Source organism: Narcine bancroftii, chromosome 1, assembly GCF_036971445.1.
Source record: "Narcine bancroftii isolate sNarBan1 chromosome 1, sNarBan1.hap1, whole genome shotgun sequence".
NCBI lineage: Eukaryota > Metazoa > Chordata > Chondrichthyes > Torpediniformes > Narcinidae > Narcine > Narcine bancroftii.
This window is the reverse complement of record NC_091469.1, coordinates 46,050,052-46,065,311: the sequence shown is the minus strand read 5'-3', so window position 1 is coordinate 46,065,311 and position 15,260 is coordinate 46,050,052. Positions and strand designations below refer to the sequence as shown.

The 15,260-nt window shown below is 38.7% G+C and overlaps 1 protein-coding gene across 5 annotated transcripts in view; it reads right to left on the bottom strand.

Moving 5' to 3' along the window:
* Positions 1–240: 240 nt before the first annotated feature.
* The window catches only part of slc20a2 (solute carrier family 20 member 2), a 114,839-nt gene continuing 99,819 nt past the window's right edge, over positions 241–15,260 (bottom strand). For all 5 annotated transcript variants that reach the window (XM_069925666.1, XM_069925648.1, XM_069925658.1 and 2 more), the window contains 3 exons: positions 9,071–9,256; positions 5,800–5,884; positions 241–3,292 (listed from right to left, as the gene is read on the bottom strand). In XM_069925666.1, the coding sequence (XP_069781767.1) occupies positions 3,128–3,292; positions 5,800–5,884; positions 9,071–9,256 (436 nt within the window). In that variant the 3' untranslated portion in view covers positions 241–3,127. The remainder of the gene's footprint in view (positions 3,293–5,799; positions 5,885–9,070; positions 9,257–15,260) is intronic.

Sequence of the window (15,260 nt, the reverse complement as noted above, 5' to 3'; positions counted from 1 at the left end):
TAACTGGTAATCTTCTTCTACTATATATATATATTTTTTCCTTTGGCTTGGCTTCGCGGACAAAGATTTATGGGGGGAGGGGGGTATGTCCACGTCTGCTGCAGGCTTGTTGGTGACTGACAAGTCCGATACGGGACAGGCAGGCACAGTGGCAACGGTTGCAAGAGAAAATGGGTTGGTTGGGGTTGGGTGTTGGGTTTTTCCTCCTTTGCTGTGGTAAATAACAGTCGAAACTAAACATTTTAAAGTGATGATTTTATTTTTAAAATATTTCTCACCATTTTAGCACAAATGAACCATTTAATTTTAGGGGAAAGTAATCAGTGGTTACCAAAAAAGATACATCTATTAAAAATAATACATTTAGAGTACACAGATTCCTGGAAGACACCAACTTGGACCAGAATGGAAAAAAAAATTACAATCTGCAACCAGAGAAATAACCTTCTCAAAAGGGATGCTGATACACTGATTAGTGTAATAGCATTTTAACTGACATTTGTAATTTTTTTTTCAAACCACAGGTGCCCTAAAGTGCTTCACAATCCAAGAACTGTAATCACAGTTGAGAAAACTGAATCAGCAAATGATCAAATAATCTGTTTTAGTCATGTTCATGATAGATTAAGTATCAACTGGGATCATTGGAAGAATTCCCTCCTGCTTCATGAATTGAATGAAACACGATAGGCTGCAGATGCTATGATTGTAGTAAACACACCAAAATACTGGAGGAACTCAGCATCTATAGGAGACAAAAATATATTGCCGACATTTCAGGCCTGAGCCCTTCTTCAAGGGGAGAAAGAAAAGAAAAAAAAAAATCAGAAAAGACAGGAGCAGGATGTATCAGAAAGTTTTAGAATACAATGAGGGAGGAATCCAGACCAAAGGATGCAAGGGACTAGGTGAGAATTTATGTCTGTGTGAAAGGAGAAATGATGGGAGAAGGGGGGTAGTTTTAACAAAAGCTAGAAAAGTCAATATTAATGCCATCTGGTAGGAGGGTGCCCAGTCAGAAGGTGAGGTGTCGTTCCTCCAATTTACAGATGTTCTCAGTCTGGCAGTCCCACTAAGAAGATGAGGTGTTGTTGACCACCCGTAAATTGGAGGACATTAATATAGACTTCTCTGGCTTTTGTTAACCCCCACCCCCACCCCCTTCATCTCTCCTTTCCCTGTCTCCCTTCGCACAGAAAGGATAAATTCTCATTTATCCTTCATCATATCCAATTAACACCCTTTGTTGGTCTGGTTTCTTCACCCATAGTTTGAATTCTGAGTTTTTCTGATATTATCCTTCTTCTGTCTTTACTGATTTTTCCTTGACGAAGGGGCTCAGGCTTGAAATATCAACAATACATCTTTGCCTCCTGTACATGCTGAAAAGACTAGCTGAGTTCCTCTATCATTTTGGTGTATTTACTTCATGAATTGTGCCAGGGAATATTTTACAGTAGACTCAAGAAGGAAAACAGTCTAAAAACACATCTGAAAAGTGCCACTCAGAATATGCAACACTCCCTCTGTATTGATCATCAACAATGAGGAACTAGTTCGATTTGTGAATTACACAGCAAGTCATTGGCAACTCTACAATTTTTAAAAATACAAAATAAAAGGACCATGGTTTAAACTATTGTAAAATTGGTTCAAAAAATAACTGAGAGGTCATATCTTCTATCCACCTCTCATACCATCTGTCCTATAACCTGTCACCTCTTGGCCCCTCCCAAAATTATTTTTCCTGATGTAATATCATCCTATTTTCACTTTAGTCTTGAAGGGTTCAGACACCAAATGTTGATTTACAATTTCAACCCATGAATGCTACCAGACCTGCTGAATTTCACAAGCAATGCTTTGTTTGTTCAAGATTCCAAGATCTGCAGTCTTTGTTTCTCTACTTATTGGTAGTTATGTTTTATCTAAAAGGCATTCATAACTGGAAGCTTGATGGCCTATTAATCAGTTGAATTCTATCAGAGTTCTTGAGAATTTGATTCACTTTGGTCTCTGGAAACCAGGTAATCCAGTTTGATGGTTTTGACCAATCTCACTGCCAGAAGAATCCAGACCTCATCCAGCGGAAATAAACAAATGTACTTGCAATATCTCAATAAGCTGGATATTTAATATTATGAAAACCACAAAGAGCATAATATTGGTCTGATACTTTATCTGAAATTGAAGAATACTTTTAATTTTGCTTCAGTAAAAGTCAAAGCAAATATCATTGAATTTTAAAAGAATTAGAGGTGGAACCCAAAATTATAAATAGACATTCCAATTAACCAAAATGGAAATACTGACAAATCTTTTTATTTTTGAATCTTTGGTACATTCAAATATAGTGCTGAATCTTAAATGAGTGAGAGAAATGTGTAGTAATTTAAAAAAAAAACAAACCCCAGATCTTTTTATATAGATATTTACAAAGGAAATTACAATATAATACAAAATTCAATCTTGTATGAAGAAATCAAGTTTCTATTAAACCTATCACAATGAATTCTGATTATGATGTTTGTAGCACCCATGGTACGCATGGAGAATTATGCTTTGCAAAAAAAAAAATATTGGCCATTTATTGAGATATGGTGTTTTCTATCTTACTCCAGATCAGGACAATTTTATTAAAGTGGATGAGAGTATTTAAAAAAAATCTTTTCGGTCCAAACCAAGAAAAACATTCCAGTAAATTAATACAATATATACATCTTTACAACTTCAATATGGGCAACTTTCCCAAGCAATACCATCCATTCCACAAACATCATGATTTGGGCAACATTATTTACAGGTGCAAATTTACACCATGAAATGGGTCTTTCCATTACAAGCTACCAAATTATCAAGGTTAGCGCATGTAGTGTCATTTACAGTCTGTGAGAAAATAGCAAAGATGGAAGTACAACATTGACTTAGAGCTGTTTAATTCCTCTGGAAACAGAAAAGAAAAAGGAATACACCAGCCATGAGATTGAGGGCGGTGGGGGGGGGGGGGGGGAGTGGGGGGAGTTGGGATAGGGAGGGAGGGAGTGCTATATTGAAGAATTTGGGGTGGGGGAAAAGAGAAAGAGAGAAAAAAATCACATGCTGGTTAAAAATTTTCTTTAAAAAAGATTTAAACATATGGCAAAATCCCATATACAAAGAGTGCCATGACAGCAGCACTGAAGAGACCAGAGACTGGGACAGTCACAAACCAGGCCAGGAAGATATTACGAAATAAGTGCCAGTCCACAGCTTTGCGTGATCGGATCCATCCCACGGCCACCACAGATCCAACCTGGGCAAAAAGCCAAGACAAAAATCAATCAGAATGAAGAGTGTAAAAGAATTCAATACTTTATAACTGAGGCAAGGATAGACCGATATTCAATGGACAAGATCACACCAAAATAAAAACAGCCAAAAACAAAATGGTTGATACAATTCATTACAGATTTTAAAAAAAGACTGCATCAAGGCTGCATTGAAATAGTGGTATATTAAAACCATAGTTATTTTTAAATTTTAAAACAAAAATATATTGCGTTTAAAGACAGTTCTATGATTCTTCACCCCAATGGGAAAATTACTTGTCAAGGAGATAAGTCAGTAATGGTCTAAAAACAAAAGTCCTCTCACACTGGCTCAGTGCCCCTTACTGTAAGGTTCTGTTCCTGGGAGTGCAGAATTACTATTTCAGATTTGAAATTATCGGTCTATACTTACAGACAAGATTAAAACCATGTTAGTTAATAAACCTACACCATTTATTTAAATGATGCATTAGAAGGAAAAATAAAGTTGACAAACAGTTTGAGAATGAGCAGATTAGAAAGGCTTTTCAAGCAGAATGATTTAATTGAAGCAGTTTGTTTCAAACAAAACAGAACCATGCTCATCCCTGAAAGGATTTCTCCCTCTCACTAATAATTTAAGACACATCTATACAAATTAGATGCAATTAAAAATCTACCTGACTCTGTAAATAATGTAAACCATCTTCCAGATCAAGATAGAATTATATCTATTTTACCCATTATACCTTGCTGCTTCAGCCTCACCCACCAATTCCAGGTGCTTTATAGTTAAAAGTTCAAGCTCTAATGACCTTGGCCTACACCTCTCCTACTAGCAGCTGATTCTGATGGTTGGGGAGGGATCAATTATTTTTTGCACTGAAAGTTAAATCTTGTTTCAAACATCTTTCTACATCTACAGAAAATTTCATTATTTGCTGGTGGGGAAAGAAGAAATAAAATTCATCTTCACCTTTAAAAAGAAAATATTCTACAGTCTAGGCTGTTTACGAAAGAAAATGGTTTAACTCCATATCCAGTTTGTCTTAAATCTGCAGTAATATCCAAGTCAGCACTGCCCAAAGACAATGTATTGGAAGCTTGCATGAAAACACACTGCCAAATTTCTGATCAGTAGAATCATGCCTCTTGTTAGCAACATAGGGTCAGTAAATTCTCTTCAACATCTAAAGCACCTATTAACAAAAGGTGTCCCACCATAGCTGCTATCATTCAGAATACAGATGTAAAAATCACAATAAGTTGATGAATCACCTGCCTGCTAGTTCAGAGATGGCAGCAAATTTGGTACAAGAGGCAAGCTCATATTACATGGGATTTAATTAAATAATGTGCCTGCTTTGTCCTTTCAACTCATCCTGCAACTTCACTTCCACTGGTCTACACCAAGATTTCAAAAGATCAAGGAATCTATTGAAATGTAAACTTAAGACAAGCAAAGCTCAAAATCTCTCTCCCCATTTAAATTCTAGTTTAAAGTGAAAACCCTTTGCAACTGGACAAAAGGCAGCAGAATGTAAGTTAGCATGCTTTAGTTCAATCATTTGTAGTAGTGATATGGTTGCTGCATTAACGCGACACACGAATACCTTGCAATGAGTGGAACTTATTGGAATGCCCACATTTGAGGCTACAAGTACAGTTAGCGCACTCATTACTTCAATGCAAAATCCACTGTGAAGAAACAGAAAATAAGTTTGAAGTAAGAAAAGAACGTGAAAGACAACCCATCAGAAACATGCAAAGTGGAACAGAGTGCGAGTGGTAAGAGGTTCCAGGAGACACCAACTCTGTTCCAAAGAGGGTGCTGTTAATCAGTCCATAATGGCATGAAAAGCTTGCTGGGCCAAAATAGCAATGTTACTGTCAAATAATCTAGAACTTAAGGCCATTCAATGACAAAAACATCTTTTGGGAAATTCAAATGCAGCCAAACATCATCTTGTTTTACCCATCTCGTGTCACTTTCTTCCACAGAACAAGATTTTGCACAGGCATAAAAATGTTTAGGAAATCATTCAGTTCTGAATAGAATATAGTCTGTGTTATTGCACTTTTTTTGAAATTAGAGAAATAATCAAGCTGAAAATAATTGCCTCATGTTCAGCTTGCAATTTTGCACACTTACTCAACACAAGCTGATTACTAATTCTTTAACAAACTGCTCTTTGTTTTTTGGTGCTGTAAAGGCTCTATCAATACAAAATTCTCTTTAAAAATGTGGGAACCATTCAAGTTGGAATTTGTTTTGTTTTGTTAGGATGTTAGCTTGTCGATAGTAGTACCTTTGGGTGACCTACATCTTGTTTTACCACAAAGAATGTTCTTTGTAACCAGGCCTTGCAAACAGAATATAGAATGGTACTTAGTTTGCCTCTCCATCTCCCTGCTTCAGGATGAATCATGCCACCAGGAGCTGATGTGAGCAAGCCTCAGAGTGTAATACAGAGTGAACTGCTTGAGATGCAGTCACAGGGCATACGCATACCTTGCAGTGTGTGGTACTGATAGGAAGTCCAACATTGGAAGCAACCACAACTGTGAACGCCGAAGCCAATTCAATAGTGAACCCGCTGCAGGAAGCACAAAACAATACTTCACAGTCATTTGTTGTACCAGCGAGTCTCAAGATTAATACTATGAAGCCTCGGGCAGCATGCAAGAGTTTTACCATAGCTTTAGGCAAACACCCAGGGCAACCATTTTGAAGTGCCCAGCAGCCAATGTGGTTTTAAAAATATTTAAAAATAATTGCATCAATATTCAAGACATGATGCATTGACATTTGTGCTGATATGGTTATTATTGGCAATATTGCTGGAATTGGTCAATGAAATACACTGTGTGCTCAAAGTTAGCTCAGGCATGTGAAGTTCCATGTAACTGTGGGCTGGCAGCATGAACATTCAAACTCAGCACAAAATGGATGACATTTAATACACACAATATGACTGATACTATTCCTGTCATTTTCTCCCCAAACTACCATCCCCCATCCTCAGCACACACAATTCTTGAATCAATGTGGTCAATTGATATTGGAGTATTCTGATGGCTCCATAACACATGATACTTTACATTATCCTTAATTAATGGAGATCAATCATGAACATTTACCTTTTGCTGAAGGCAAAAGTACGAGTGTTCAGATAAACCTCATTTATAGGGAACGATGCGCCTGTGAAAAGTAAAAATAACCCCAAAAAATGCTTGGTTTGTAACAGGAATAATGGCTCCTTTTCTATCTGGAGGTGATGAATGAAACACAAGCCACTCTTGAACAAACCAGCTTTATAGATTTCAACAAACCAGCACAAACACCAACTCTCCATGTCTCTGAAGACTTGGTATGCTTTGATATCTCACACTCAGCCAGAATAGCTGAACATCCAATTCAATTTGCAAGCTCAGCTTCACAAGCAAAATGGCCACGCGGCAGAAACACTGCAGCATTCAAGAAAGGTCATACTCAAAATTGAACATAAAGAGAAACTTCAGATTTTTTTTGGCAAAGATACAAGAGAGACGGGAAGAAACTATCTGGATAAAATATTGCACAACTATTATTCACAACCATTTTAGGGATCAAAACTGGATAGTTGAAAATAGTTACCTTTTATGAATTGGAAACAAACAGGAATTATTGCCATTCCCCAACGACCGCATTCTACTCACTTTACATCTATAACTGTGTAGCTCAGTACGACAATAGCACCATCTACAAATTTGCTGACAATACCACAGTAGTGGGTTCCATAAAGAAAGGGGATGAGTCGGCATACAGGATGGAGATTGAAAACTTGGCTCAATGGTGCTGATTGTTGACTTCAGGAAAGGAAAGTCAGAGATGTACAATCCAGTGAGCATTGGGGGAATTAGAGGTGGAGAGATTTAGGGTTTTGGGAGTCACTACCTCAGAGAAACTTTCCTGGATACAACACAACAATGGTATCATGAAGAAAGCATGTCAGTACCTCTACTTCCTCAGGAGTTTGCAGAGGATTGGTACGACAAATTTCTATAGAGGTGTGGTGGAAAGTGTGCTGACTGGCTTCATCGTGGTCTGGTATGAGCAAAAAAGCCTTCAAAAAAGTAGTGGACACAGCCCAGGCCATCACAGGCAAAACCCTCCCCAATATGGAGTACATCTACTGGGAATGCTGCCGTCAGAGGGCAGCAGCAATCATCAAAGATCCACACCACCCAGCACACACTCTTTTCTTGCTGCTACCATCGGGAAAGAGGTATAGGTGCCACAAGACTCGCACCACCAGGTTCAGAAACAGCTATTACCCCTCCACCATCAGACTCCTCAACAACAAACTCAGAGACTCAAAGACTCCTACTTGTGCACTTTATTGATTTAACTTTGTTCTTTCTGTAGTGCAGTTTCTTTACATTTGTTATCTGTTTGCAGTTCTTTTATTTGTTTACATGTCAACACTATGTACTGTATTTTTTTGCACTACCAATTACAGGCAGTCCCCAGGTCGAGAACATCCAATTTATGAACAAGCCATAGCTATGAACAGACAAGTCGGCAGGAAGGAGAATGACGTCTACTTCCGGTTCAAGCAGAGTTCTCTTTCCTTTGCCTTGCTGCCCTGTCGATCATCAGGTGGCCGGTGACATGCATCCGCTGTCAGACTACGCCACACATGGCCTGGGCAAAGCTGCAGGCGGGCGAGGAGGGCTGGAGAAGAGGAAGCAGTGTGCGCCACTGTGACACCTCCGGTACTGCCACGCAGCCCCTCAAAATAACCACCACTCAGCCCCACAAAATTGACAGGTGAGAGAGCTGGGGGTGGGGAGGGCAAAGGAGCCAGATATGAAATTTGGAATTTGAAATTGAATGCACCTATACTGCAGCCATCTCTCCATCATCTTCTCCTACACGTGTTAACTTTTAATCATCTCATGACTGTATGTAGTCATTTTTATTATGTACAGTACTGTATTATGTACTGCATTTTTATGTTTGAGATATTGTATTGGGAAGTGCTTTATGTGCATATAAAGGTAAAATATATACTATATACACCAATGTAAAAATTTGAATAACTGACACTAAAGGACCATATATACTGGGTCCAACTTAAATACAAATTTGGGTTAAAGATAGATCTAGTTAATGGAACTCGTATTTAACCCGGGGACTGCCTGTAGTGGTAATTCTGCCATGCCTGCAGGAAAAAGGAATCTCAGGGTTGTACGTGATGTCACGTATGTACTCTGACAAGAAATCTGAAATCTGAGAGGAAGTGGTGGGCCAGCTTCTGCAAGCCATTCCTTTTGGTGGTTTGTTATTTCAGGAAGATAGGTGAAGGTGAATATTTCAGCCTGCTGAGGACATTCCTATGCGAGTGTAAGGTAGAAAATTCAAGGTGCCTTTACATGGCAAAAGACATCAAATTTACCAACCTGCACCAGACTTTAGGAGCCTGAATCATAACTGCCTCACAGGGGACCTTTATCATAGTACATTGCTTGAAGCACCTATTTCCATCAGAAGCAACAGATAAATTTGCCATGGCGACCAGCCTCTGTTACTCAAGTGGCCTACTTGATGCACCAAGTGGGATAGAAAAACAAATATAAGAGAAAATCAAAAATGCACTTGAAAAGGACAAGGGAATCTTTGGAAGGATTCATAAAATTAATGTGCTGGAAGGTTCTTTCATGTAATCATCCTAATGCAGTATTAAACATGCAGCATTAAATATTATATAATGTGCAAGTGAGCCAGATGCCATACTCACCTAGATGGGGTAATGGGTGTGAGATCTTTGCCCAGGGTCTGAATGACACGCCTACCCCAGACCCAGAGACCAGCACAGATGCCCATGCCACCATACATCAGCAACCAGACTGGTGTGGATGCATTTTGCAGCACAGCTCCTTCTCGATAGATCAGCCAGAGAGCAACTAGAGGCCCAATTGCATTGCTTAAAACAAAATAACAGAAACAGGTTAACAGGAATATGAAACAGAATAAATCCACTGAAAGAAAATATTCCAAATATTAAAACAATACAGTTTTGAAACAATTTATATATATATATATATATATATATATCTATAAAGACAACATAGCAAATCTCTTTGTTAAGGCTTACTTGGCAGAGCCAGGCATTCTTATTGCTCTGACCCCAGCACAGGAAAAAGCCAAGTTGCCCAAGAAATTCCAACCACTCTGGCATTAGTCAAGGCAGAGCCAGACCAAGGCCTGAAAATAACCAGGGTGACAACACAGTTAATTATTCAGTAATAATATTTACCAAAATATTACAGATGATGATATCTGCAAACTAAAGCAACAAGCTTCCTGAAAAAAGAGAAAGGACATCTGCTCAACATACTCTTCTTCAAGGATCCATCACAAGGAATAATCATGAGGTGCAAAGTCATCGAAAAGATGACCAGATGTTAGCGGCTAGATTCTAGAATAAGGCAACAGATGGAAGCAGTTCATAATTCAATTATTCAAATACCTATTTGAATACAAATTATTCATAATTCAAATACCTACATCTGTTTCAAGGTCAGGGTTGCAATTCTCTCAGCCAAACCCAAGATAAATGAGAAACAGACCAATATGGTGCAATGTACTTAAATATTTAAAATGTTCGTCTTGGAAATGTAGGTCTATATGTTTGTTCCTTCATCCTGCCAATCTGGATCATAGCAAGGAATAGCGGTTGTTTTTTGAGGCACCTATCATTGTCCAGAGGGAAGTAGTTGGTTACTGGAAACCCCATCAATGCCCCACAGTGAGAAGCTTTGGAAATCCATTAAAAATCTATATCAGGGCACACTTCTCTAATCAAACAGGAGTGAGATAGCCACGCAGAACAAGAAAAGCAGCCATAGTCACAATTTACCTGGGAGCGTATTTGGAGTACGAGGTTAGCAGAGTGCCAGAACCCATGCTTGTGAATTGGAATGTTTTGGGATTATACACCATTCTGACACTTGATATTTCAACACGACACCAAAATGTTTTTTAGACTACAGTGCAGCACTGAAAGAGTGCAAAGTTGTCATTTAGCCCTCTGGATGAATTATCAGTCTACCCCAGGAAAATAAAAAGACCACTATTCAAGACATCTTGTTTCCCCAATCAATCTATATGCCTCAAACATCAACACGGCAAAATTTGTCTGGTTTTTCATTTGATTGGACTTTGTGAAGTGTGTAAAGACATTCATCTACCATTTTTGTAATGCTTTTTGGAATGCTTTTGGACAGATCACTACATCAGAATTTTTCACAACAGGGCATTTAATAACAATAGCATTTAGTTTGGCCTATCCTTGCACTCATCAAAGTATTAATAATGCAAGCTGTGAAGAGCATGTTGAGGGAAAGAGGACATTCAGTTAAGTGCATGGAGCAACTAGCAGAACTTTTCATTAGCTAAAATGTTGAAACACAAATGACCATTGATTGAATCATGGTCTTGGGGTAGGTGCAAGGAGGTGTCTAGCCTCTGCAATCTTGAAGTCAGTTCACCAGGCAATAATCTTTGTTCATGGGGTTGATGACAAGGCTGGGATTGAGATTTGAAATGAAAAGAAACTCAATCACAACAGTTTTGTTGCTACATTCCTCATTAGAAGCCCAGTTTATCTGTGCAGGACTTGGAACACACAAGTCTCAGTGAGGATTTCCACCTGAAATCCCAGTTAATTGGCTGTTCAATGACCTGGTTAAATAAGCCATTTTGCTTTTCCCACTGGTCCACTTTTAACTGGGACACTACCTGCTTTCACATCAACCACAAGCCATCCCTGGGGATAGGAGAGTCTACTTTCAACCGGAAATGTCCCACGTGACTGGTCCTTTTCTCCCTGGATTAAATCGGCCAGCCGGCTTCAGCTGACAAGGGGATGTGAGTAGGGGTCGAGGCAGTCAATCCCACGTGTGATTTGACTCTAGCGTGCCGATTGATTCGCTTTTCCACTGGACGCTTAAACAGTAAATTGACCATCAATTCCTGGGACAAGTTGCCTGTGAAAAAGACTATTGGCAATTCTTTTCACCCTGACTCCTCCCCTCCACCCCCCCAAACTGATGCAGCTACCCTCACTGATTGCCTCCAGCAGATTGTATTTTGTTCATTAGTTTGGATTTGCCATTAAAAGCAAGTAATTCACAACAATTATGAAACACAATGGAAATTTGCTTGTCTGAAACAGTTTACACGACTTGGACTCAATTCTTTGATTCTTGACCTGCCCCACCACCATATTTTCACTTTGACCATTTTCTTTTTTCCAAAGGGCACTTCTTTGTTCTCTTGAAATCTTCCCTCCTTTGTCTACATTGCAACACCCCCACCCCTTTAAAATCACAAATTTTTATTCTGACCCCAAATGTTAACTTTCTTTTGCCACAAATGCTGCAGAGCAATTTTGTTTTTGTTTTTAAAACTTGTGAAGCTGATAGAACAGCAGAACTTGGGTTGTAACACTTGGACCATACAACCATTTATCCATACATATGGACATTTCTTTAAGATGATGTATCTTTATGGACAGAGTAATTTCAAGCACAATTGCAGTTACTTTGCAACATATCAGGAGTATGAAACTATGGCTTTGAATTTGTTGTAAAAGGTCTCAATTTATTGCCTCACCCTAAACTCAGTGGTTTGCTGGTTTTCTTCTGAGGGCAGTGAATGGCTAATGTTATGGACTGAAGACTCATAGAAGCAAACGAGGTGAGATTGGGGAATGCTTTTCCTGCACATTTGGGAGTTTCACACAAGTCAACGTTATCATGCTCCATGTCCACCAACAACATAAAAAAATGGAAGTAAAGCAACTCTTGAAATTCTACACAGTAGTTTTGAGAATCCAATGTTTCATTCTCCAGATTATTTAAATTAATCCAGAACTGTTGGACATATTCTCAAATGTGAAGTATTATACAAGAAAACACTTCATTCAATACGCCTGACCTGCTGTATATTCCCAGCATTTTTTGTTTTAAATTCTGACATCCAGAATTAAAGTACAAATTATACCTATTTCAGTGTTCAAACAAAAGAATAAATTGATATACAAAACCTCAGAATTTAAATCTGACCAAGTTCAGCCTGCACGGTGTCATTTAAAGCCAATTCTGTGCATTAAAATGAGAGCCTCAGGAGATTCTGTTACATCAACATTTCCAGCAAGATTTCGTACTTATTCATTGATGAGGCTGGACAATCAGAGTAGGACCTCATGTTGGAGGTGACTAATATTTTTAAATTGCAATATAAAAGTAGTTCACTCAGATTATTGCTATTTTTAAAACTGAGATAGAACTGCAACACAATATAACAGTTTAAACAAACAATCCAGTTTCACAGTAGCCAACTGGACTTGTGGACCATCAAGAGAATGCTTAAAGCAACTGTCCTCATGCTCAGAATCATTAAAAGCATTGATACCACTGATCAGCAAACTGTGCAGCCATGTTCTGGGTACAATTCCTTCCTCCCATATTTAAGATCCAGTTTCACAAGGTTTTCTTAAATACATGAAAATAGTTAATTTTCCTAACCAAATTCCTCAGCTACAAAAACAGGCCAGGATGTGGTTCTGCTGGAACCAGCGGCAAGGCAGTTCCTTCTCCCACTCTCAACCACAGAAACCTAGACATCAGCCCTGTGAGTGAGAGCACTGCACATACTGTGTGGGAATGCTGTAGACACTAGCTCATGTGGTGGGTATAAGACAAGGCTGGACTCCCTACCCCTCCTGTACATTGAGAGCTGGCAAGTTTAAAAAAATTTTCTAAACACAGCAATAAAAATCCATTTGGTCAATAACTTGAAGATTTTAAACACAGTGTCTATTCAATCAAGGTTATCAAAACCTGGAAATCTTTGAACGAAGGTTTGCAGAATCAGTAACTTAATCCAGGGGTTTAGTGAAGAGGAATGCTATACTTCAGTCAGTATAAACTGACCAATGATTGAACATCATCTCTCAACTCTTTACACAGCTTTGACATTTGATATAATGATTTCAAATATCTAAAGTTGTTTAAAGCATCCAAACCATTCAACAACTTGAAACTGGTAACAATTACACAAGTGAGAGCATATAGCAAATCTGACGAGTAGTGTCATTTATTAATTCTTAGGAAGTAGGCAGCTCTGCTCTTTACAGTCAACCTCTGGTCTCCAGTGATAGACAACTTCGGATGGCAAGAAATAGGCCAGACAGGGTAAAATGGCAGTTGTCTGTCCACTAATCATTGGAGAACTAGTTCTTTTATTCTAACTAAATTGCATTCCTAGTTTATATAGCCACGTTACATATTTTCAGCAATTTTCAAATAATTTTACTTTAAAAAGCAGCATAAAATGCTCCAAGTGGCAGACCTGATCTTTGGAGTACCAGACAAATAACATAACCACAACTTGATATCATATGCCAGCAACGCCTACTGCCGGAGAATGAATGAATACAATGCACCACTGATTTAGGCCATGTGGGAGTAAGAATGAACCATCTGGAAGAACAACAGCCTGATTCTTATTTCACTTGATGCATTGTAGCTGAGCAGAGGGCAAAACGTTAAAAGATTACCCTACAAGAGCAGGTGATGCAGCAGGGTTGCCAAACCACCAATTGTATGCTTACCTAGATGTAGGCCATACAATTATGCTTTAGTGCAGCAAGTGAAGAGTCAGCAAGTGCAGTGGGATGATAGATACTTATCGTCCTACTGATGACTCTGGGATTGAAAGGGTTATGATATCAGGAATGTTTGAAAGCTCTTGGCCTTGCTTGCAGAAATTAGGAAAGTGATGGGATGATCTCATCGAAAGATTTTGAATGTTGAAAAGCATGGACAGAGATGATGTAGAATGGTGGGTTCCCATGGTGGGAGAGTCCTGGACAAGAGAGCACAACTTCAAGATTAAAATTTGTCCAATTCGAACAGAGATGTGGATAAATTTCTTCAGCCAGCTGGTGGTGAACTTGTGGAATTTGTTTCTACAGGTGGTTCAAAGGGTTATGATATCAGGAATGTTTGAAAGCTCTTGGCCTTGCTTGCAGAAATTAGGAAAGTGATGGGATGATCTCATCGAAAGATTTTGAATGTTGAAAAGCATGGACAGAGATGATGTAGAATGGTGGGTTCCCATGGTGGGAGAGTCCTGGACAAGAGAGCACAACTTCAAGATTAAAATTTGTCCAATTCGAACAGAGATGTGGATAAATTTCTTCAGCCAGCTGGTGGTGAACTTGTGGAATTTGTTTCTACAGGTGGTTCTGGAGGCCAAGTAACTGGGCATATTTCAAGCAGAGATTGATCATTTCTTGATCAGCCAGGGTATCAAAGATTATGGGCAGAAGCCTATTTCTGCTTCTACGTCTTATGGTCTATTCAATGAAGGAACAACTTTCACAACCATGGAACATCCCAAAGTGTTGTGCAGGGCAAGCGAAAGAAAGAAAGAGAGCAAGCAAGAGATAGAGAGTGAGTGAGAGCACAAAAGCTAGTTTCAGCCTGGATCATATCCCAAATGTCTGGACTGTGGCTCTCTATCTCTCCAATCAGGTTTCAGAGTATGTAATAAATTTAAAGTAAAGAGCTCCTCAATTCAAGAAGTTAGTAATGTAGGTTGCCAAGTGGGTCAAGAATATCCTACGGTTTCTGCAAGAACTACCATATGCACATTACAAAATAGTTGAACCGTGAAATATTCATCAAGATCTAATTAAACCAAAACAATTACCAAAAGAGAATATATATTTTGGTAGTCCCTTTCTCTTGGCTTACTGATGAACGAGTTCAGTTAGGTGGTTGTGAAAAGAGAGTTGTAACAGAGTCCAGGGGATTTAAATACAAGATCAGCAATAGAAGATCAGGAAAAAAAAAACAATTTTTGTTAGATGATGATGATGAAAAGCCAATGCAATGTAGTGGTTGATAGGACTATAT